The 27,028-nt window shown below is 41.9% G+C and overlaps 1 protein-coding gene across 1 annotated transcript in view; it reads left to right on the top strand.

Annotated features, from left to right (window-relative positions):
* Positions 1 to 27,028, top strand: part of LOC147731014 (uncharacterized) — a 206,060-nt gene that overhangs the window by 166,299 nt on the left and 12,733 nt on the right. The window contains exon 7 of the mRNA XM_086958669.1: positions 21,229 to 21,296. Coding sequence (XP_086814795.1) covers positions 21,229 to 21,296 — 68 coding nt within the window. The remainder of the gene's footprint in view (positions 1 to 21,228; positions 21,297 to 27,028) is intronic.

Genomic DNA, 27,028 nt, shown 5'->3' with positions numbered 1-27,028 from the left:
CATTTAAGGAATTCAATTTTACGATTCCTTAAATACTATGTAGGGGTGCCTTAGAAATAGCGATTTCTGTGAATTACCTACATATGCCCCTAGGGGCATATGTAGGTAATTTCCATTTTGCGATTCTCAAATAGCGATTTTTAAGGAATTGCTATTTGAAAATTGCAAAATGTAATGTAGGTAAAAAATTGCAATTGTTTTGCGAATTGCTAAAATTCCTTAATTGCGATTAGCAAATTGCGAATCGCAATTAAGGAATGAGTGTCCCATTCATTCCTATGGGCCAAGAGACCCATAGGAATGAATGGAGATACATTCTCAAATTGCGATTTTCTATGAGAATATCGCAATTTGAGAATCGCAATTCCAAGGGTGCCAGGGTGTCCAAAGGACACCTGTTGCACCCCTGGAATGTGCCTTTAAGTACTTGTGGCGCACATACATGCCCTAACGGCATGTGTGTGCACCACATTGCACTTTGAATTTTTAATAAAAATGCATTCTGACAGGAAATCGAAAAATACCATCTACTTGGAGTAGGTGGTATTTTTTGCGATTCCTTGAGCCAAAATCGCATTTAAAAAGTCACCCCTACATAGCATTTAAGGAATCGCAAAATTGCAATTCCTTAAATGCTTGAGCAAAATAAGGAATCGCAATTTTTGCGATTCCTTATTTTTCTATGTGGCACCTACATACCAAATGGCCGTTTGCGATGCGCAAACGCCTTCCTCCATATGCCCCTTACACATTTGTGTTAACACCAACAGCCTGGTGATCCCTTGACGTCACTAGGTGATTGCAATTCACAGCTGGCTGAACTGAATGCTATAACTCTGGCACTCCCCACAATTATAGTGTGTGATTCATAATATTATGTCCAGTCTTATAATGAGAGACTCAAAAGGGTATACTATTAAGCACTAGTTGCTTTGGGGAAAGGTGGCAAATCTTAAAGTAAGTTTGCAGTGGGCTCATGTTATTCACACACTGAGCTACCAATATGTAGAAATACACGTTGCAGGAAATTCATTTGCTGATGAAGCTCCAAAGGCAGCACTACAAACTGCTGTCATGGCTGCAGTAACTTGTTCTATCATGAGGAAAGATGGAGACACAATGGCAGTCACAGCTGTGTGCTGTGGTTCTCCCTTACCAAAATCTTTTCCACCAAAATACTCCTACCAGCTAAGTGCACAAAAGATTTCATTGCACATCTTTCCAGAGTGGGGGATAGAGTAATTCCAAATTTAGGGGCCCGTTAGGATGGCAGGTGAAACGCCCCCGCCGGGCCGGCGGTAGTCACCGCCGGCCTGACGGGGTTAATCCGCCCGCCATCCACACTGCAAAGACCCCCCACCATGTTATTATGGCTGAGGCGGTCTGCGGCGGATGGAAAGACCGTCTGCCTCTTTTCCGCCAGTCAACTCATCGACCAGCGGAAATATGGCAGAAAGACACCGCCATCCATATTACGATGCTTGCGGAGATGTGCCTTTCCATGGGGGCATTGCCGCCATGGAAAGCCATGTGGTCTTCGCTTTTGGGGGCCTGTAGCGGGCCCCCTGGATGTTGCGGGAGTGGGGGGTGCACATTGGGGGTACCTATGGTACTCCACTGCATTTGCATGCACAAGGTGGCAGGCACCGTGCAATGCCTGTCATGCTGTGCATGCAAATGCCCAACGTGCATTCCCAGCATTGTGGCAGGCAGTGCTGTGAGCACCACCCGCTACAATGCTGGGAATAGGGTTTGCCACCGCCACGGTGGCATCCTAATTTCAGGTATGGGACCGCCACATCCCTTGCGAACAGTCCGCCCACCATCGTAATGGAGCCCTTAGTTTGCAGGCTCGAATTTACGATGGCAGCACATGAGAGTCTAGCCTCTGCTCATGCAGGGGTGGTGTCTACAGTTTCACTATGGTAGCAGCGCTACTGTTGGCCAGGCCTATATAAACAGACTAAAGACTATGTCCTTAAATGCAACATTTGTCAACAAATATATGTTTTCAACACAGCACATCCACTGCAGACACCTCTCAATTTCAAACAAGCCTATTGTCTTCGTTTATCTGGACCACCGTGGGTCACAACGCAGTGATGGCTCTTTTAAATACATTCTGTCAGCCGTGGATTCTTGTTATCGATTCCTATGTGTATGGCCGCAGCAATCGCCTGATGTTCGAACTCTTATAAAAGATTTGCAAGTCTTCATCAGCACATATGCAGTAGCCACATTCATTCAGACTGGCCCCCGCATTTGTCTCAAAGACTTACCGGGATACCATGAGAACATTGGGTGTGACTGTGCACTACTCCTTCCCCTATCATCCTGAGAGAAATTCAATAGTGGAGTGGAAAAAACGTGAATTAAAGTAGTCTTTAACAGCTAGAGTATTAGGTTCAGGTCGCAGTTGGGTCCCCCTCCTGTATGGGGTACAGAGACCCTTAAAAAATATGTCTAGAACATTCTTGGGTGGTTGGACTCCCTATGAGGTCTTATTTCGGGTCAAGAGGTGCCTTCCAGATCTTGACAATCCTAGTACAGTGTTGGTGGAAATACCTTTTGATATCAGTGAAAGTTTGGCTGTCTTACAGAAATTGTAAGACTTCCGGGACTAGCAAAGCAATGAGTTCAAGAAACCTTCTGCCACTAGCAAAGTGAAGGGATAACCAACAACTCCTGGATGGATTCCAAAGATCGGGGTCTGGGTAGAGAGAAGATTGTGGACAAGGAGGAGTTCACTCATCTTATTGAGAGCCTGTGTTGAAGGTACCAGAACTTTACTTTTAACATCCCTTGCTGTTTATAATCATGAAAGATTTGTGTTGATCAACCTAATCAAATCACACCATGCGGCCAGTAGGCCATGAGGGCTCCTGGGTAGTTACCTGCCTTCTCTCACTGCCATACAGGAAAATCCATTACACTGAGGTTTCTGCTCCCCAGCTGGGGATATCTGACACTGAAGTCTTGCTATTACCCGTTACATCTACAAACTCCATATAAATACTGTATGTGATTTCACAGGTTTCAATACCACATGCCAACAGCGTAGTTGGTTAGTACAGTCCACCATTGGAGTTAACCACCAAGTCTACACAGCCCGTGAGGTCCCTGTTTTTGCACAAACTTCCTCTGGCTATTTTGTCAACATTGTTGATTTTTTCTTGGATTCCTCCGTTGTAACTTATTTGGGGGTCTGCATTACTGCCAATATAGATCAAATTTGGAGAATTAATTATGAAACGCCATTACACTCAGTTATAAAGAAATTTAAGAGCTGGAATAAACTTCCCATAACCATCATAGGCCGGATTAACGTAATCAAAATGACAATCTTACCCACTTTTTTTTACCTATTTTGTGCTATTCCTTTACGGGTCCCCAATTATTTCTTTCAAAAATTTGAGGGCGCAACCAGTAGTTTTATTTGGGGCTATAAGCAGACACATCGGGCGTTACACTTACTTAGGTTTCCTTATAAATTTGGAGGTTTACAACTCCCTGACTTTAAACTTTACTTTTTGGCAGCATTCACTGGGCAACTACAAAGCTTATTAACTGATAAACAGCCGTACTTTGGGTTTATTTTGGTGCTCTGTATAGATAACCAAATGTTTTTGTACAGGGTTAACGATCCCAATTATTTCAAAAGAGTGCGGTGTAAGACCATTAGAGATATGGTTCGTACATGGAATGAAATTCATAGCTATTCTTCACTTACTTTTGAAGATTTGATTAATCATGAACATTTTGATTTTTGGAGTAATCCATCTCTCCCGAGTATATTCAACAACTCTATAGCTGGGCAAGATATGGAATTGAAAGATTGGGTCAACTATACGATCACTGTGGTTTCTCTACTTTTGCATATCTCCAATGATCGTTTGCATTCCCACATCAATCATTTTTAAATATTTACAATTTAGAGATTACTTCTTACGACAAGGGCTGCAAGTTCCACATTCTCATTTACTACTTACACATTTTTTACATCTAGTGCTTAAAGCTAGAATCAGCTCAATGTTCTTACAGCTTTGTCATCTGAGAGGTGCTGATATCAGCCACTGTGCTAATAAATGGAGTCGGACACTTGATACAGCTACGGATATATCCGAAATTACGTTGCCACTGGATATAACTCTATACATTCTATCAACCTAAAGCTGCAACAATTTAATACTATTTGTAAGTTATATTATACTCCCTGAGAAAATCAGCAGATGGCAACAACCACTGCAAGTATTTGCTCAAGTTGGTGGGGATAGAACATGTTGTCCTAAGTGCAGCCAAAGGGCAGCCGATGTTCTTCATGTTTTATACTTGTCCTAGGTTATTAGATTTTTGGGAGAATGTTAAGCAATATGTTGGTCAACGACTGTGATCTGATCTTTTTTTTACTGCTAAAGAGATTATGTTGGGGCTTAAGGTGTGTGATAAGGAGCTTTTGTCCATTGTATTAGTAACTGCCCGTCTTTGTATTGCGAGAGAATGGATTACGCCTAATCCCCCTACATTATCAGCGTGGCTAGCTCCTATGTATGATATTTACAAAAGAGAACGTGCATTGGTTAAAAATGGATTTATTAAGTCAATGCAAAAATTTGGACAAATATGGAAATACCTCTAGAATCAAGATGCTATCTAGAATGCATTTGGATGTTATTTGAATAGGGGTTTTGGACATATTTAAATGTATAGTTACTATTGTCTATTTACATGCCTAGTATGACTCAATTCTCTTTCTTGTTGTGTATTTTCATCTTCTTTATATTTTGATTGTGATGTACCCTCCATCAAAATAAATAAAAAATGTAAAAAAGGATTTGTCAGAGCCACCACCCCATGGAACTTGTGCATTTATAAATTGACTTATAAAGACATATTTTATTGCACCTTGGATTTACATTTGGATTTCCATTTTGTTGCTTTTCTTTTTCCTTTGGATTGGTTTTGTGTCTGTATTCTTTTGGCTTCTGAATGGAGTCTATTTCCCCATACATGAGAAGTTGGTTATCCTTGTTATTTCGGTACCCCCTCTCCCCCATACTGACTTCTCTGTTTTCTAATTCTCTGGCCCATTTTCATTGTGTGCAAATTTGCTAAATTGGTATTTGAGTCTAACAACATCATAAAATCTACACAAGAATTAAGAAGACGCTGGAGCCATATTGCTGTCATTGCTAATAATACTGTGTCATCTGCATAAAGGAGCCCAGTGATTAAGTGGGAGCCCACCCAAGGGATGTCTCTACAGGCTGTACATAAAACTGCACCCTGGTTATTAATGTATAGTGTAATTAAAAGAGGGTCTAGTAGACATCCCTCTCTAACACACCTGTATACCTTTATAGATGAGAAGAGACTCCTGGTCTGATTATATCTTATAGCAGTAGAAAGGTCCCTATGTAGATCATGTACAAAATTCCTGATGTTATGATCTACCCCCATTTTGATCAGTAACAACCACAATTAGGATCTATTCACTTGGTCAAACACCGATGTTAGGTCCATAAAGACCAAGTGTAGTGAACCTCTCTTAGCATTGGTATATTTTCCAATTAGCAACTGTAAATTGAGGCACTGATCTATGGTGGATGTACCATGTTACTCCGCATACTTTTACTCCGCATACCCTTACAACGCGGTATTTACAACGCATACCATTACAACGCATAGCGCTTTGGGGTGCTGGATAGTGGTAAGTATAATTTACTATTCTAACTCCAGTCCCCGTGGACCCTAGGGAAGGTGTTGGATAGTAAATTATACTTATTCCCTATCCTAGAGCGCCCCCCAGCGCAATGCGTTGTAATGGTATGCGGAGTAAAAGTCGCGTTGTAATGGTAGTGCGGAGTAAAAGATGCGTTGTAACGGGTGTATACCATCTATGGTACCTTTCCCTGACCTAAAACCATATTGTAGGTTGGAAATTACTTTACAAGTTTCACTCTTCCTAAAACTTTAACTACTGAATCAATGAGACATATTGGCCTGTAACACTGTGGATCTTATCTCGCCCCCTTCTTAAAAAAACTAGATGATAGTGGATTTTGACCAAGACGATGGTGAACCGGTCTTGCAGGCTGCATTAAAAACATGTATTATAATTTTAGTCCACATTGGGAGGTTTGACTTCTAAAGATCAGCGAAAACACTGTCTGGGCCAGGTGCTTTGTTTTTTGACATGGATAAAGTAGCTTCAGTTACTTCTTCAGTGAAAACCAGGGCATAATTACCACTGGCAAATGCTGGTGTAATAAGGGTAGCTACTTCTGCAGGATTGCCATAAATAATCTGAAAATGCATTACCCCAGTATCAACTGATATATTACAATCAATCAAACCATTGGAGGCCATCCAAGAAGAATGGACGGTTTATGATCCCCCAAAACATAGAACTATTTTTAAATGTCTGTACTCAATAAATCCTTCCAGGCTTCCGTTTTGATTTCTTTTTTATGGGCTTCAAGGGTTTTTTCAACAAACATCCTAACTTAGCCTGGCCAAGTTAAAGAACATGAACACACCAAACATTCCTACATGTTCACGTTTTGAGAATTGGCAACAGTTCACAAATTACACAGAGGAAAAGTTCAACAACTCAAGAATGGTACATATAATTCTTCGCTTTCCAGTCCAAAGGAATGGATAGAGTGGCCATTAAATACTAATGGTTGTTACGCCAATTTGGCAATCAATACAAAGGGGTTTACCCTAAATAGGCCAGAACCATATTACTCGCAGATACAACACTCAGAAGGAGTAAAAACATATAACGTGGGAAAATTATGCCTCAAATGGCTAAAACATTCCACAATCGATGAGGTGAAAGAACACTTGTCTCTCCTTTCTGATGATACGGATTTACAGGATTTTTGTTAGTCCTAGAAAGCCACGTCAAAAGGACTTTTTGTATGAAATATACAACAAACTGTAGAAAGTGTCACAGCAGAAGGCTGCTGAGCTGATAAGTGAAATTGACAGAGTAAATCTAGAAAAGGATCTAGCAGTAGCTGACAATGGTATGACTACTTTATCCACTAGAATGTATTCTCTGATTAACATTGTGTCATCGGCTATTGATATTATACAAAGTGGCATTCCCTTTTGCAACATAGACAAAGTCAGGTTATATCCTTCCTACTATTGAGCTAGACTTTATAGATTCTGCGCAATGGTCGCGTTCCCTGGAAGCATTCAAACACAACTGATTTGTTTCTGGAATAAAATTTAACAAGAGAGCAGAACATTATGGCAAAGAAGGACGCAACATACACAATGTTAAATATAGATCATCTAGAGAAATGACCATTTACTGTGGCATAATTCATGAGTTTATATCTTTGCCAATTTTAACATTCCACTTTGCAAACTGCTCACAACACTTTCAAGTAGGCAGATATGAAGTGTTAGGGATGAGTTTTGTACACGTGAAATGGGTCCTACCTTTCGATTACAGGTATAGAAATGGAGATACTGAGGTTTTTCTTAGCTGTACAGGCTGCAAGAATACTTTCAGCTGTTCTCTAGTTTGCAGCGAGGTTGCACTTCATGGAACATGTTATGCATCCAAAGCAAACTTAACTTGTTATCTGAAGGGTTCCCCAGTTGTTGTAATTCAACCGGCATGCAGATTACTTTCAAATGGTAGTTATTTGATGTTGAATGACCAAGGTTGCTGCAGAATGAAACCAAGAGTACCCTATGTGTAGTCTATTCAGTTTTAGGTTTAGACCTATAATAATGGAAAAACCCCACCAAAAGGGAAATACCCTCACCGGTGTAAACATATAAACACTGAAAAAACATCTGAACAACCACAAGCTAACTGCCATTTAAAGAAAGGAAAAGGAGAGTGAAAGAGTCATTTGTATTTCTTCCTGAAGGGGCCAATGCAATGTAACTTTGTTATACAAGGTAGCAGCAAGAAAGACTGGGCTAACATTACTTTGCTTGAGTTTTGTTGTTAAGGGATGTCACTAAAATATTGTTTCTTCTTCCTTTTGATTTTTTTAGTTTTGTGGTCTTTGGCCTTAAGATGCAGGGTTTAGAAGCATGTTTTAGATCTTATTTAATTATTTGATAAATTGTCAAGAATCAGGAAATATCAAAATTATATTTGATATTTTTGCTACGTTTGATTCCTTTACGGATAGATAAAATGGCTGGTTTCATAAGAATATTTCCCACTATGTACCATCATATTTACCCACAGACAGATTATGGGTGTAACCCTTTGATACACCAGCCCCCTTTTCTAGCAAATCCGTATTGATAGTAGATGAATTGCCAAATACCCCAGCCTTCAACAATTCAATGCAAGATGTATTGACAGATATATGTGAAAAGAGTGCTGTCACCAAGCATCTGGGATAGTGGACAAAACATGATCACAAAGGGGACTGGGTTAGCCAGTCCTTCTGCAAGACGATTGCCCGATTGCCCTGCATTTTAGGAGCAAAATTGATCTAATCTTTGACTCCTTTGATCACTCTTGCAATCATAGCTTGCCCGCCTATCACAGCATAAGGGCTGGTCACCCTGTCAATGATTCGGCAGCAGCTGTCTTTGACACTTTCCTCCCGGTGACTACTACTCAAATCAAAGACCTCATTCTTTCCACCAAGTCAGGCTCCCTGGATGATCCCTGTCCGCCTTCAGTGCTTAAGCTGGTTCCTGACATTATTGCATCCAATCTAATGTCTTTAATACCATGTTCAGGACTGGCATCTTTGCATCCTATTAGAAACAAGCCTCCATTCTGCGTTGTTAAAAAAAAAACCTGGACCTAGAAGATCCAGCCGACAACCGGCCCATCTCCAGACTTTCATTCTCCTTCAAAATAATCAAAAAAGGGATGAACACCCTACTAAACCAGTACATCAAAGATAACAACTGCCTCAGACCCACTCACTTCGGATTCAGAACAGAACATAGTACAGAGACGGCCCTGATAAAAGCTACTGATGAGCTCAAGTTTATTCTGGACGACAGAGGATTAGCCACTTTGACCCTGCTGGATCTATATGCGGCTTTTAATACGTGGATCATTCCACCCTGATCCATTGTTTGGAAGCAATAGGCATCAAAAATCTTGCTTAAAAATTACTATCTTCCTTCCTGTCTGAGGGATAAGGTAATCAAAATTGATGCCTTTTCCTCAGACTCTTTTTGCCTGCCCTGTGTAGTCCCGCACGGGTCTTCGCTTAGTCCCACCCTCTTTAATGTATACATTGCAGAACTTACCACACTTGTCTAATCCTTCAGTTTGTCTCTCACTTCTTATGCAGATGACACGCAAATCATGCTCTTCGCCTCTAACAAAGCTAATGATACCAGTCATCGCTTTCAGTGCTGTATGAGACATATCAACTCCTGTAAGAGCAAGCATTGTCTCAAGCTCAACGCCGGGAAAACAGAGGGGATTCTGTTCAGTAACAACCCAATTTCTAGTCAGTATCTTGCTTGCCTTTAGAAATGGGTCCCCTTCCTGCTCCCACCAGTAAAGCCAAGAGTTTGGGGGTCATTATAGATGACCGTTTGAATCTAGGCTAACATATCAATGCTTTGGTCTCTTCATCCTACAATACCATCAGAATACTCAAGAAAATATTAATCTTTCTTCCCACCTCTGTTAGGAAGACAGTCATCTATATGTTAATACTATCCAAAATAGACTACTGCAATGGCCTTTATAATTGCTTGCAGGACGAACACATGAGCAAACTTCAAGTGCTTCACAATTCTGCAGCCAGATTTTTACCACTCTGTTTCTATAGTGTTGAAAGATCTCCACTGGCTGGAGGTCAAGAACAGAATCAAGTTAAGTCTCTCTGCCTTACCTATAAAGCCCTTCACAACTCTGGACCTCTCTACTTGAAAAAAGCCTTTTCCTGGTACACTCTTACAAGAAATCTAAGATCATGAAGCTTGTATAAAGTCAATTTCATCAGATTTTGGAAACGTAAATGGGGAGGGAGCAGCTTCTTGGCCGGAGCATCAAAATCTTTGAATCTCCTTCCGTTACATATAAGGTCAGCCCCCTCCCTACTTCAATTCAGAAAGCCCCGGAAAACCTGGCTTGTTAATAAATAGGCTCTCTTTCTTTTATTTTTCTTCCCCACCTTTGCTCACTGAACCAGCGCCAAGACACCTACAGGTATACGTTGTGCTTAACAAGTTCTGTTAACATAACATAACATGACACTAGACTTTTGGGAAACATGGCGCACAGTGTCACTTGGAATGCTGCTGCAAAAAGTTCTTACCAGCAAAGATTGGAGTGATAGTGTTTGTATTTGCAGCAATTCAGCTACGTTTATAAGAAAATAATGTGATGACCTTTCAAAATCGATTCCTGAGCTGAAGTGCTACCTTGTAAGAGATTCTTGTCACTTGCTAGAAGGTATGCTGAAAGCCTTTTTACAATCTGCAGAGTTATTGAAGAATGCTATGGACTTTGTAGTCTTTCTGGTTCACAGTATCGTTGTGACCGGGAACAAAACACAAATATTTCTCATTTTGTGCTTTGTGTGACATCAAAGAAAGAGTCATCCCGACTGAGTCATTTTTAAGTATGGGCGCAAAATCCGTTCCGCTCGTGTAATTTGTGGATTTTCTGCAATTTCGCGATCCGAGAATCTAGCGAAATTGCCGAAAAATCCGCAAATCCGCTCGCGGGCGGATTATTTTTTTTTTTTGCACAAGCCCGAGTTGAAGCTCAAATTCAGTAACGCATTATAATCAGCTCAAACAACTAGTGAGCACGGTTGAGGCTAGGCAGGGATGCTTCCTCCCTATATCTACCGTCTACAATTAGATGTAATCCTTGACGGAGGTCTTTGCATCCAAGAGTTTCTCGAGCCCATCACCGTGTACTTCCTGTGACCAGGAGGCTGCTTCCTTCTCATCTGCTGCTCTGATTGGTCTCTGACCCTTTATAAACAAGAGGCATGTATACTCGCATAGAAGCCTCGCCCGTTTGGCCCCGCCCCACACACACTAGGGTATGCAACGTCTTCGCGCCCTTTCCTCACTATGATGGACAGCTCACTTAAGGGACCTCAACACCTTTTGGCGCTGTGGCAAAGTTACAGACACACGTGGTCACTGGAGACAAATTTTCTGGCCCTTTACACAGCTGTAGTGTAGGAAAAGCACTATACATTTACCCATGAGCTAGCACTTACTGATTAGCCAGTAGAAAGTACTCCAGTATATATTTGTGCAAATCCGCGAGTTCGCAGATTTTCCTGCGAACTCATAGATTTTTTTGCCATTTCGTGGACCGCAAATCCTCAAAATTCGCCCATACTAAGTCATTTAGCTTGTGGTTCTCAGCCCAAGGGCTGTAAATGCTGTACTATCCATGTGGTGACCATTTACAGAATTTCTGCTTAGTGATCATGCCAAAGGCAAGAAATGTGAGGATCTTCAGTCACATACTGATAGTGATGTGAAACAAAGTACACTGAATTCTTAGATTTTTACAGGAAAACATGACTGCTGAGGGCATAATCTGAAATCACCTTTGTCTACCACGTGGTCAGTGTAATTGGTGTAGATGTGAAACATCTCCTTGAAAGTAGGCTGGGCGACACTTTTAGTGACTTTGGCACTGCAACATGTTCCATGTTAGAATGCTTGCCACTCGGTAAGCAAAGCAATGTTGAGAAGCAATTCAGGAAATTTTTATTTTACAATGCAAGAGAAATGGCTTCCAAAGATGTAAAGAAATGTCCCTTCACCAACCTTGGCATTTGAAGTCGATGAAGCCTCACTGTGGAACTCTGCACAAGTTCTAGATTCTTCAATAAAGGGGAATTTTCTCCGGACTTTGAAAAGTACTGCTTAAATAACTCTGATGACATATTTGCCCAGCTCAATCCATATATTGCAGAACCTGTCCCAAAGAATTGCAGTCTTCAGGTGCACCGGTATCGGCATGGAAAGCTATGTCAGTGGCCAGAGTTAGCAAATTGTGTACTGGCTGTTTTGGCATTGCCCGTCTCAAGTGTCAGATAAAAGTTTACTAGAGAAGGAAAGAGTGGGCGCGCATTACCATAGACTCACTGTAGAAGTATTGTATGGTATACTACAATAAGTTTGATTTGTAAAAATGTATTCGGACCTCATATATACTGTAAGTACACTGTCTGTATACCATGCACTATCAGTGCAGAAAGCAAGCAATAATAAAAGCAAAAAGTTCCATAAACACTTGAAAAACACTGTTTCTATTGTGTTTAATGGCACGAAAATGTGTAAACACTGATAACCACTGTATTTTTAAGGTATTGAAATAACTAGAAAACACTGAAAAAATCCTACCAAAATTAAGCAAAAATAGAAACTGAAAGTAGGAAAGCCTACCTATGTGGTGGTGGTTTCTAAGGTCTTGACCTGTTTTACAAATGTGCTTTTTCCACCAGCTTGTACAGGTAGTGAAGTGACAATTTGGCCTTAAATTTCTATTTTAAATGTGAACTTTACTAGTCTGAGTAGACTGAAAGCTTTATTGATTCAAAAGGAATTTTCCTTAACATTTGCAAGGGCGACCTTGGATCTTTAAGTTGCAAGGTCTTCTTCTGAAATCCAGTCGCTACAATGCACTAACGTCTCACAACATTTCGGCAAACTTGTGCACCACATTTTTAATGCCTCAAATACTGCGGGAGTAGTAAAAAAAATTAAAGCGATTGGGTCTGGGTTTCTTAGTATTCAATTCAATTCAAATAAACTTTATTCGGTTTTACATCAAAAAACCTTTAAAGTACATATAAGAGAGCATAAAAACATAAAACAGATACATAAAACAGTAATTCATTAAAACATATTGAAGTCAGATCTCTTTTACAGGTTATAAATAAGGCCCAATGCCCACCCTAATTTGTTATGGGCCTTCATATAGAAATCTTGCAAGAGCATGACCTCCAATTAAAGGAATGCGCAAAATCAGCTAAACCGTTAAAACCTTAAACTTTCACTATCTACACATCCATACAAGCCCTTGATTTCACAGAAGCTTTTAAAAATCCTACTATGAAAATAATGCAGTCTTTTTTTAGCAATTGAAGGTACATAAGGGCAGGACGGGCCTAGCTAAAATTAAATCTTTTTAAAATTGGAACCAGAAAGTGCCCTCGGGGAATTTCATACAACTTACAAAGAAACATAAAGTGTAACAAATCCTGCGGAGCCTGTCCATCACAGCAGCAGGGGGCTAACACTTGGCCTCTGTTGTATCCCTTCGGCATAGCTAGCAAGAAGTGAAAAAGGTTCATACGGAACCTAGTTAATAAAGATTTCTCATGTGTTGTTAAAAACCCCATAAGGTAAGGCTCAGTTGTCGGAGTTGTTTTGAGTAGTAAAAATGTGCGGACACTAGGTTTCAGTAACTCCTGCGCTTCCCTGTCCACTTTCCTTAGGGACAGGAAGGCTGCCCTGATAAGTTCCACATCCTTCTTGACAATCGATTCTGGCTTACAAAATAGATCACCGCGCCCTACCTTTTCCAGGCTACTTTTAATGTACTTGAGCCACGGGATTCAGGTTGCATTGTCAAGGGACATGCACTCTCTTAGGATTATGTGGTTGAGGGTTAAGTCTTCTTAGTGTTTTCCAGACTCTTCGTAGCTGTTCCATCTTTCATACACTCCTTGGTTTCAAGTGTTTTTGGAGCCATACAACTTGTCCTGTTTCTGATTGTCCGAATCTTGGTTCAATTTTTACGGCTCCACAGTGGATGTCTTGTCATATGGAAAAATAGAAACAGCACTACCACATGTGCTACTATGTCAGGAACACACAATGCAGTAGTTTGGCGCATCCTTACTTCATGAACTAAATGACAACTGGTATTTGTCCTTTCGGCCTATCTGGTAACATTGCGTACAGCTCGTGTTCCGCTGTCTGCAGTGCACTTTTGCCTGTGTCCTGGATATGTGCCTTGGAATGCAATTGGTCCAATCTATGGATATAGAACTGCTGATGAGTGCTTTGAGTCCATCTGCAAAGATGACCAGCAAGATTGCATTTGCTGCAAAATGCATATTATGAGCCTTCCATGGATGCCTCGGCTCCTGGAATTTCAGATCCTAGCTCGTCTTCTGGAGATGCACTATTGGCTGTCACACCTTCAGCGGCTGCTGATTGGGTTGGATACCACTGTATTTGTTTTTTGGATCCTGTGACTGGTGTGCCAACTGATACATCATCTGCGGAAGCGGGAAATAATATTGTTTCGCCTGACTCTCAGAACATTTTAACAACCATGCAATTTTTTTAAATAATTCAGCAACATTTTAAAATGTAAAATAGTTTTTTATATGCACCTTTTAAATTCACATTTTTAATTTGGCTTTTAAAAGGCAAATTGTCTTTCTTTCTGCTTTTATTATTAGTATAGTATAGTGTAGTATTTTTAACATTTTTAGGTTTCATGATAAATTTAAACTTTGATTTTAGTATATGTTTTAGATTTAATATAAAGCTTTTTTGTCACCTTACAGACAAGGAGTGGGTGTCGTAACTTTATATGGGCCACGGGCTCAAACACTTTACATGCTTGTTGACGTCTTATTAAACAATGACTTTAACACACATTTGCTTGCACATCCGTATGGGATACTGTTCTCACAAATGGTTTGCTTACACTTACACTTCTTCGAAGGCACATTATCCGGCCTTGGCACATTCTGCACAAGGCCTAGGAAAACTGCATAAAATGTCTTTGTTGTCTCATTGGCGACAGCTCTGGGTGGGTAGAATCAACAATGACAACTGGACCAGAGCCTAGGCTCAGAACAAATGGGTCCAGTTCATTATATAAACTGCACTATACCTCAATATTAATCACAACAGACAGAGGAGCATTTTTATGTGTTGTTGAGGTCACCCCATGCCAGAATTCTAGCCCAGCTGAATCCAGCCACTATCCTGAGAAGGGCAGAGGCCTGTTCTACATCAAGACTTGCTACCACATGACACACACCTTCAGGTAAATGGGGAGTTTGACCACTCAAAGGTATTCCGGCAGACCTGCACAGCCAATGTTTTATAGGATAGGCAGTACTAGGTAGGAAAACAATCATATGTTTTCATATAATCCAATGCAAATGCACAATGGTTGAATTGTTCATTCTGTTCACCATTCTTGTAATGGCCACTCTAATCTACCCTGCACCACTGCACTCTTCCATGCACCACTGCACTTTACCCATAACCCCTCCAAACTACAGTGTACCACTCCACTCTGCACCACTTCTCTCTACTCTGAAACAATCTGCTCTACAGCACTGAACGCCATTCCACTCTGCGCCACTCCACTTTATGCCACTGCAATCTAAGCTGCATCAGTCCACTCTTTACCACTCTGCTCTGCACTCTTCTACTCTATGCCACTGCACTCTACTCTATGCAAATGCACTCTACACCCCTTTACTCGAAACCAAGGCACTCAATTATACATCACTGCACTCTATGACAGTCTATTCTGCAACACGGAACTCTCTGCCCATGTATTCTATGCCACTGCACCACTCTACTTTATGCCAATGCACTCTACACACCTCAAGTCTGCATCACTCCTCTCTATGCCACTCCACTCTACGTCACTGCCCTATACCCTGCCTAACTCCACTCTACTCTGCACCACTGCACTCTATGCCACTTTGACTCTGCAACAATGCAATCTCTGACACTCTACTATGCACCTCTGCAATCTATACCACTTCACTCTATTCTGATCCACTCTACTGCACTCTGTGCCAATGCACTGTACACCACTACACTATACACCAGTCTACTCTGCATCGCTCCACTCTACACCATTGCACTTCTATCAATCCACTCTAAACCACTCTAATCTACTGTGCACCACTGCACTCTACAACACTGCTCTATGCCATTGCACTCTACACACCTTCACTGTTCTCTGAAACAACCTACTCTATGCCACTACACTCTATTCCACTCTAGTCCACTCTGTGCTATTCCATTCTAAGTCACTCCACTCTATGCCACTAAAATCTACCCTGCTCCACTCTACTCTGCACTGTTCTACTCTATGCCACTGCACTTTACGTGACTCTGTTCTACGCTGCTCAACGCTATGCCCGTCCACTTTACTCTACACCACTGCACTCTACACAATGCAGTCTACGACACTCTAGTCCATGCCACTGCACTCTACAACACTCTACTTTGCATCAATGCACTCTATACCATTCCAGTGTAGGCTACTCCACTCTACTCTGCACCACTGTACTCTACACTACTCCACTTTATACAACTCTACTCTGCAACACTCCACTCAATCCGATCTATGCCACTCCACTTTATACACTGCACGCCATGCCACTCTACTCCACTCTGTGTCACTGCAATCTACTCTGCATCACTCTACTCTATGCCACTGTCTTCTACACCACTCTACTCTACATCACTTCACTCAACGCCGGTGCACAGTACAACACTTTACTCGAAACCAAAGCATTTGATGCCACTGCACTCTACGCCAACTATTATGAACCACTGCACTCTACTCTGCAACACTCTAATCTATGCCACTGCACTCTACGCCACTCTATTCAACTCTTTACCACAGTACTCATTGCCACTGCACTCTACTCTGCACCACTGAACTCTGCCACTGAACTGAACTCTGTGACACTCTTCATCACTTCTCTCTATGCCACTGCACTCTACACCACTCTATTCTATGCCACTCTACTCTACACCTCTATCCTGTACCACTCCACTCTGTACCACTCCACTTTACACCACTTCAATCTACTCTGAAACAATCTACTTTATGCCACTACACTCTACTCCACTGCACTGTATGCCACGCTAGTCTGCACCACTCCACTCTATGCCACTGTACTTCATGCCACTGCCATCTGTTCTCCTTGGCACAACTCCACTCTTTACCACTGCAATCCACGTCATAATACTCTTATGTCACTGCTCTCTATGCCAGTGCACTCTATACCACTTCACTCAGAATCAATGCAATTTACACCAATCTACTCTTCACCACCGTACTTGACACCACTCCACCCTAGGCCACTCAACAACACTCCACTCTATGAAGCTTAGCTCCATCAATGTCTACACCACTCTATGCCACTCCAATCTAAAACACCCTATTCCACTCTGTGCCACCCTACAACACTACTCCTCTCTATGATGCTCTACGCAACACACTAAAACTCTTTACTCCATTCTATTCTATGAAACATTTCTCCACTCTACTCCACTCCACCATTCCACTCTATGCCGCTCCACTCTAAAACACTGTACAGCACTCTCGCCAATCCACTCTACAACACTCTACGCCATTTCCCCTCTATTACAGTACTCTCCTCTCTATGCCACTCCACTCTGCAACAATCTACTCCGCCCCAAGCCACTCTACGTTACAACACTCCATGCAACACCCTTTATGCCACTTGACTCTGCTCTACACCACTAAACTACACTCTATGCCACTTTACTCTACAACACTCTACTCCACTCTGACACTCTATGACACTCCACTCCACTCTACTCCATGACACTCTACGGCACTTTATGCCACTGTACTCTATGCCAATGCACTCTGCACCACTTTACTCAAAACACTCTACGCCACTGCACTCTATGCCAGTCTACTCGGCACCTCTGCATGGTACGCCACTTTACTCTACTCTGTAACACTCTACTCAATGCCACTGCACTCTATGTAACTGAACTTTATGCCACTCTATTCTACTCTGCACCACTTTACTCTATGCCACTTTACTCTGCACCACTCTACGCCACTGCACTCTATACAACGCACTCTATGACACACCATTGTACTCTACAACACTCTACTCTGCAACACTTCACTCCCCACCACTCTATTCTGTACAACTCTATTTTGCACCACTCTCTACTCTGAGCCAGTCTACTCTGAGCCACTGCACTCCACTCTGCACCCCTGTACTCTACACCATTCTACTGCACTCTACGCCATTGCACTCTATACCATGCCACTCTATGCCAATCTAATCTTCTGTGTACCACTGCACTCTGAATCGGCACTCTATACCACTTCACTCTACGCTTCTCTACTCTGCACCACTCTACAGTATGCCAATGCACTGTACCCCACTCTATTATGCACCACTGCACTATTCATCACTGCACTCTACATCAGTACACACAACTCTATGCCATTCTACTCTGCAACACTGTACTCTATACCACTGCACTCTACGCCACTCCACTTTATGTCTCTTCATTCTACTCTGAAACGATCTACTCTACGCCACTGTGCTCTGCATGCCGTGCCACTCTACTCCAGTCTGAGCCACAGCACTCTACGCCACTGCAATCTACTCTGCACCACTATTCTCTATACCACTGTCCTCTACACCACTCTACACCACTGTACTTTACACCGGTGCACACTACAGTACTTTAATCAAAACCAATGCACTCTACGCCAACTGCTCTGCATCACTCTACGACACTCTACTCTAAGCCACTGCACACTACGCGACTCTATTCTATTCTGCACTACTGTACTCTATGGGCCCAATTCACAGAACTAACTTAAGACAAAAACCTAAACTTACTACTTTTGGTACTCACAGAATGCACTTACTACTTTTGGTATTCACAGAATGCACTTACTACTTTTGGTATTCACAGAATGGATTTACGACTACTAACTTTACGTCCGCACTTGGGCCGGAGATTCCGGCCCAGAGGCAGAGATTCCGGCCTGAAGGTGGGACTTCCGGCCCGTAGGTGGAATTTCCGGACCGCAAGTGGGGATTCTGGCCCGTGGCGGAGATTTAGCCATGGCCGAAATCTCCACCGCCGGGCTGGAAGTCACACCTCCGGGCCATAAGTCCCACCTACGGGCCGGAATTTCTGCCCGAGTGTGGACGTAAAGTTAGTAGTTGTAAATCCATTCTGTGAATATCAAAAGTAGTAAATGCATTCTGTGAATATCAAAACTAGTACATTTAGGATTTTGTCTTAAGTTAATTCTGTGAATCAAGCCTTATGCTCCTGCACTCTACTAGTCTGCACCACTCAACTCTACGCCACTCAACTGCACTCTATGCCACTCTGCATCACTCCACTCTACACCACTGCACTCAACGCCACTCTACTCTATGCCACTCTACACTTCTGCACTCTACCCTGCACGACTTCACTCTACTCTGAAATAATTGACTCTAGGCCACTGCCCTCTACTCCACTGCACTCTATGCTACTGTACTCTGTGCCATTCTACTCTATGTCACTGCAGTCTACTCCACTCGAATCTATGCAGCCCTACTCCACTCTACTCTACACCACTCCACTCTACGCTCTGCAAAATACGCCACTACATTCTGCACCTTTCTACTCTGTGCCACTCCGCTTTATGCCATTGCACTCTATGCCACTGCAATTTATGCTGCGCCTCTCCCATCTACACTCCTCTGTACAACTTCACTCTACGCCACTGCAATCTATGGCACTCTACTCTATGTCACTGCACTCTATGCCAGTGCACTCTACACCACTTTACTCAAAACCAATGCACTCTACACCACTGCACTCTACGCCAATCTACTCTGCAACACTGTACTTTATAGCAGTCCACCCAATGCCACTCTACGACACTCCACTCTATGACACTCCACTCTATGACACTCTGCTTCATCAAACTCTATTCCACTCTGACACTCTACTCGACTCTGGCACTCTACTCCACTCTATGCCATGCTCTACGCAACTTCCTTTATGCCACTCCAGGCCACTGTACTCCGCTCTATTCTATGACACACTACTCCACTATTCCAATCCACGCCACACCACTCCACTCTATGTCACTCCACTCTATGACACTCTATTCCACTTTACACCAGTCCACTCTATAACACTCTGCTATTCCACTCTACTACACTGCTCTACTCTGTGGCGCTCCAGTCTGTGATAATCTACTCTGCTCTACGCCACTCTACTCTACTCCACTTTATGCAACACGTTCTACGCCACTCCACTCTAATCTAGAACAATAAATTACACTATGCCACTTCACTCTACGATACTCTACTCCACTATGATACTCCGCAACTCTCCACTCCGCTCCACTCTACTCCAGGACACTCCATGACACTCTATGCCACTCTACTCTACGACACTCTAGTCCACTTTATGCCCTTCCACTCTAAGACAATCTACTCCCTCCACAACACTCCACGACACGACACTCCATGACACTCAACTCTACACCACTCCATGGCGCTCCACTCTACTCCATGACACTACACTTTACAAGACTTCATTCCACGCCACCCTCTTGTACACCACTAACTTTTAGTCATGCTGAACAGCAGCCACGCTGGAGTACAAGATTGCCAAAACATAGTAACAAAGCCAATAATTCTTGAGTAGGCAGGACCTATTGGCTTTGCCAATGCTTGTTTTACTTTTGTCGTTAGCAGTAGATACATTTTTTCAGGTGATATGCGCACTTTAATATGAGAAACTTCATGGACTTGTGGGGTAGTTCATTCACTGTTTGGAGATATAGCATAGAAAGATATTTGAACAGTTTCAGAGAAACACCTGTAAAATTCATTTAATAATGTGTGCCCTACATTGTGTGGTAAATAAAACTTTCTGGACTGCATATTGACGTTTGGAACAGTTAAGAAGAGGGGGTTGACTGTTTTGCCATATCACAGCACTCTCAGAGACCGAGTGAGCTTCACACTAACCAGCTGATTAGTAAGTCCATTAACCCCTTCCCTGCTCATGACGAGCGCAGCTCGTCATGAGGCACAGTGGAGCTGTGCTTATGACGAGCTGAGCTCGTCATGAACAATGGTATATCTTACCTTAGCTGTGCTTATGACGAGCTGAGCTCGTCATGAACAATGGTATATCTTACTTTGCAGCACAGGAGGGGAAAACCTCTAGCAGCCAAGGTGTTAACTGTGTTCCAGTGTGAGTAAGGTATAGTGCACTCTGTGAAACCATCATCCGTAGACGCTAGGCTGGAACAAGAAAGTGGCAGGACGTGAGACCGATGATGTATGTCATCTGTTAAATAAGCAAGTGAATGGAAGCAACGTTTTAATTTGCACAAGTGTATCATAATTCTGAATGTTATTGGCATAGTTTTGTTTAACAGTGGATACATATCTCAGAGCTTGCACTGACATGTTCCATTTTCTAATACTGCAGGAAGGGGAGAGCGTGAGTTTTACTGTTCCTGATTCTGAAATTGACCAAAAGGGAAAAAGTAATGACAGGTAATTAGTAAACTGTGTTATTTTCTTGTAAACACCTTAATATTGAGATATATTTCTACCACATTTCCCTTAAATAGGAACGTATACATTTTAATAGACTTTTTATTATGTATGTTATACTTTAGAAATAAATATAGGCATATAAATGTAACAAGGGTTTCCTATATTCAGTGACCTCTGACTTCAAGATCGACAAAAGCAAGCAGAGGTGGATGCCTTCATAATTTAAGCCAATCTTCCTGCCCCTTTACAAGTAATTTTTAGTCCAAATAGGCTTAAGTGTGTTTGTGAATCTTTATTCCACTGAGAAGAAAAACAAACTGGCTAATTTAAGCTGCAAGGCGTGAGGAGACGGTGTAGCTTCTGGAACCTGAAACGAGTAAGGTCACAGTCTCTGTCCATGCTCTGCACAATTTCCTACTTGTTTCTCTCTGTGTGGGATTTTTAATTGGAAAGAAGATGTAATACCACAAAATACACATTTTTAATAAACGTATTATATTAGTGAATATAGGGTGGGCATACTAACTAAAAATGTGGTAATGGCAGCCATTTGAAAAGTCAGAATGCCTCAATGTGAAGGAGCTGGGTTCCACATTCTAGACTTACTCTGGAACCCCTGGCCAATGTCTCTTTTTGTCTCCTTGAAAGACTGCTTGAAGGTGTGGAGGAGAGGAAAAATAGTGTTACCTAATTATACATCAAACTTCAAATGAGCCATGACTCCGAAGGATCACAGACTCTGATCCAAATTTTAGTTAGTTTATTACAAAGCCAAGAAACAGCTGGACATACAAACACCTCAAAACGAGGTTAGAGAAATACATTGGAACTAATACAAAGCCAAATCTACGGGTGAAGTTAAGACAATGCAGCATACACAGAATAGCCAATTCCAGAATCAGGACGTAGAATATGACCAACCGATGTCAATAGTCCCCTTCATCGGAGGTTAGTAGGTTAAAAGCATTAGTCTGTCCCTACACTATCTCTAATTTGCCATCCCTACTAAGCATTTCCCAAGCATGTTCTGAAAAGATGTCAGCTCTTGAAGGCTTCCTTAGAAGACCATTCACATTGAATGGGTCAAGAAACTTAATGCTACAGAGCTTGTTCTAAGATGCAAGGCAAGGCAGAAGTTACTGGAGTCTGTCCCTAACTCCAATACAAAACTGGTAAGAGAAATCCCATAATACTATGCAGCATCACCCCATCCACACAAGACACCTCAAAGGGGTAACTTTCTATTTGGCAGCAATGCTCCCAGGTCTTGGCTCGATGACCTTCATTCCCAGGCTCTCTCCGGTGAGAAAGAACGCCATCCCACATTATCAGCATCACAGTTCAATGTACCTCTCTAAGCGGAACTCCTAAAACAGACATTTTTGTAAGTAACAAAGATGCGTTTCTCCACTTGCAACGTGAAACATGAGAAAGAACAGGCTTTGCATACACATGAATTCTACTAGCAAACCCGACTTGAGAGCGGCAGGGAGAAATACACATTAGGCCTACAGAATTCCTCCAACATAAAAAAACAGCACGTAATTTCCTAAAACACACATATACATGAACACTGTTACTGTCTAAGACAATAACTGAATCTCAGAATAATAAAACACCATCCTTATCAAACAGTTTCTCTTGACTCTGGGTATGCAATGCATCAGTCCTAACCGTGTGAATGTTCATGGCCCTCCTGTTATATTTAAAATGATATCCTTTCACATTTGTCATTTAAAAGTACGGTTGGAATCACCACTTTCATCATCCAGCTGAAATCATATTTCATTTTCAGAATCATTCTCATTGAGCACATTTCAATGCAACCTGTAGAAAACAGTATGTGCTATATCATTTTGTTGTTTTGGCAAAAAGCATCAGCCAAGGTGTCAGCCTGCAGTGTCAGGTGGTCACTTTGGAGTTGGGGGGCAGGGGACTCCCAGTCCCACTCAGATACATGTACCAACACTTAAGGCGGGACATCCAAGGCACCAACATTCCGCAGTATCATCTAGGAAAGAAACAAGTATAAATATTCTTGCAAATAAAGTTTTTCAGAGAGCACAGAGTCTCCTTTTTCTGCTTTGGATCCAAAGAAAAAGTTTTGTCTTTTCTATCTGCAATGATCTCTGCTGGTTCTGGGGAATGATTTGAGGATTCTACCCATACTTTGGCCTGTGGGTTCTTGTTTATGGATCCAATCCCTCCTCCCTCTCCCACAGTAAGAAGGGCTGGGGCTGTTCCCTTCCTCACTGTCCCTCCATACACTGCTGAATAAGCATACCCTCGATCATTTGGGCATATCTGTTGTGGTACTTTTCCTCTCTCCAACTGGCCCCTCAGCACCTTTGGGACTGGTCTGTGTTATGCATGCTGACCAATAGGAACCACAGTTCTACTCATGTCTATGCATCCCTTTATTCTTTGCCCACCTGTTAGTGGCTTTCTCTCCCAGGTGTCCACATTTTTGGGGTGCCCACTTAGCCATTCCCACCAAATCAGAATCCGGTGTTGTCACTCCTGCCTGCAAGATTTTGGCTTTTTTAAATCAGCATTCTAGTGAAGTTATGGGACCACAGGCATCCACATGATACACAGTGACTGCAAATTGTGGTAACATTTCCCAGATTTCTTGCCACAACTCCTTACCCCACCTCGCAAGGGACTCCTGTGGCTTAGACACATCATGTAACACCTCTGTATTTTCCATTGGAACCTGCACCACCTGCTCATGCAACACTGCAGTTTCTGCCTGTATGTACCACTTTCATTTGATCACATTCTTCTTGTGCATGCCCTGTTCTGTGCGACTTAGGGGAAATCACCACCCATTGCATTAGAGGAATTTCAAGTCTCCAAATGACATTGTGCCTTTTTGTCATATGCCTAGTGTCTATCCGAGCATTGCAACCCAAAAGCAACGGTATCTGTCCCATGTCTATCAGAGCACAATAGCACAAATACAACTGTATCTGCCCAGTGTCTATCAGAGCACAATAACACACAAACAACTGTTTTACAAATTGATTATACCACTCTCCAGCATCTGGCAATGTTTTAGTCCTTAATCCCAGGAGCACCCTTTTCTTTCCTTGTTTTTCCCACTACTTCAATTGGCATACTGCCCCAGCACTATCACATATAACTTAATGTCTCCTTCCTGTATGGCCACACATCTAAAACATATTGTATAGCCTCTTTTGCTGATTGAAAAGCACATTGCATGTACTCTTCCCACTTAGAATCATGTTTTAAAATAGCATTTTTCATCATCTTTCCCTTAGGTTTCTGCATAGCATCCCTCAATATAAAGCAAGGTTAGTAATTTACTGACTAGTCTGACTTGAAACTGCACCCAGAAACCACTAATTGTAACATGATGATTTGATTATCTTCTCCAAAATTCCTAAAATGTTCCTGTACAGCAGAGTCAACGCTAAGCGTACAAAACTGTGCTGCATTTCCTTGATTTAACATCACTTCAGAGGCTCCTAAATCAAACAAATGCACAATCTACATTACCGATGCTCTCCTGGTTTCTGTTGAAATCTGTCCAAAATGCCATTAATCTCTTGCAGAGTAAAGTCCTCCAAAGAATTCATTAAAACCTCCTGTGGACATTGTGAATTAACCTGCAGCTTTCGCCGAACAACATTCTTTCCCCTGACTCATTCTAGCTACCTGAAAAGTCTGGTAATTTACACTGCATCACACACATGGCATCTCGCCTTTGCACTGTCTGGTATGTTTGTCAGTTTATCTCTTAATGATTTGTTTTCACAAATTAATATATCAGAATTCTTTTTAACTTCAACTTACTGCTGTTGTATTTGATCATATTATTTTTCTAACAGCACACATTTTTCATACATGGTACGAAAAGCACTCAAAAGAATTCAACCTTTTCTCTCTGAAGTGCTAAGCTCTTTTTCCTCTTCAAAGGAAACTTGCTGCAAACATTTAAATATCTGCGCTTGCCCCTTGTCTGTTAAACATGCATAAGAGACATCTCCCACTCCAATAGCTCAGTTGGCCTCTGGGAATCTGCAACTGAAAACACTGTCATTTTGGAAAACATTTTTCCCTTTTCAATTTAAAAAATTGCACACCACTTCTGTTACCAAAATGTCTTGCTTTACACTCCCAAATAAAAGAAATTCAGCACTCCCAAGGAGAGGCATTCAGTAAAACATGTAAAACCATCTGGAAAAGAGGCTCCACACTCACCTGATGAGGCAAATCAAAAGGCAGTTTCAAAATAAAGTGTGGGGTTTTATTAATGCAACACTCTCTAGCAGAAAAACTTTCCCAGATGTCAAGCAAGGCAACATACATATGTATACATATGTGTGGACAAGCAAACAATAATAAAACACTCCAAGTTCAAATAATAATGGAACATTCACAAGTCAATTATAAGGGAGAAAAACATAAGCAGATAATAATAATGGATGTCCAATGCAAGAAACAAGCACTGTCAAATGTAAGACTCACATATAATAAAGAGCATATATACTCAACATGAAAACGTCACAGAGCAATGAAACTCATAACTAATGCATTACCATTGAGGACAGCACAACATTCTGGTCAGCTCAACAGGGAAGCTCTTTCAGTTGTCCAGAAGTCTCAATGAGGCAGCAAATCTTTCTCGTGACGATGCATCCACCTCACGAGTGAGCTTCTGTAGGAGCGCAAAAACTTCCTATCTTTAAAACCTTTACAAACACAAAGCGAGACTTCTAGAAATTCCCCCTCCCTTCATCGGTTTCAAAACCAAAGCTGACAGTACTGGTCTGCTCCAAGGTCAAGACGGTTTTGTTCTGTGCTGAGAAGAAATCAAAACATCATACTCTGAAGCTTCAAGCAGGCACAAAACGAGAGCACAAAATGGTGTAGATATAAAATGGAATCATCTAAAACACGTAGTTAAAGGTCGCCACAGTCTCACAATATCAAAAATATATGTAGCCCTGGAGAATTGACAAGTGAGCATCTGAAAGATGTGGTAATGGTGGATAACCCATTGGTCAGATGTCATGCTCCTCCCTCCGTAAAAGGAGTAGGTGATAAGACTTCTTACCGGATGATTGTGGGACACCAAGGTTAAATAAAAGAATCTTTGAAGTGGTTGTAGAAGGAAAGACTGCGAGCTGGATAGAACGTTGTCCGTGGGGTGCTGAGTGTTTACCTCCTAATCCATGATTATGGCCTCTAGATGGATGGGTGGCTCTCTGCAACAGACGTTAATACTGCCTCTGTCTCTGAAGCTCACCCCTTCCAAATCCTCAAAAAGGGCACTTTTGGCATGGGCGCTCACAAACTGTAGGCATTAAACAACAAGAGCAGGCTGTGGTGTCACTGTTAAATAATTCCAGGGCTAAAGCTGCTTTTTCGATGAAAAGCCTGAAACCATCAACAGGCATTTCCATCAATGAATGTTGAACATTCATGGGAATAGCAGTTGAACATATCCATGCATGGCACCAATAACCACACGTGTACACAATGCACTACCCAAACTATCAGTCCAGCCAAGGCCTGACTTAATCGAAAATTTGACTGCATCTTGGCCATCAGCAACCAAACATTGTAAGACTTTTCGAGTGTCCTCCTGAACATCAGCTAATATAGCTGATACACTGTCTCACAAAGCATGAGAGTATCTTCCTAATAAACAATACTTATTCACAGATCTCATTGCTAAAATAGCTAAAGAAAATACCTTT

This window comes from Lissotriton vulgaris, chromosome 2_1, assembly GCF_964263255.1.
Source record: "Lissotriton vulgaris chromosome 2_1, aLisVul1.2, whole genome shotgun sequence".
Classification (NCBI taxonomy): domain Eukaryota; kingdom Metazoa; phylum Chordata; class Amphibia; order Caudata; family Salamandridae; genus Lissotriton; species Lissotriton vulgaris.
This window is presented reverse-complemented; position numbering and strand designations above follow the sequence as displayed.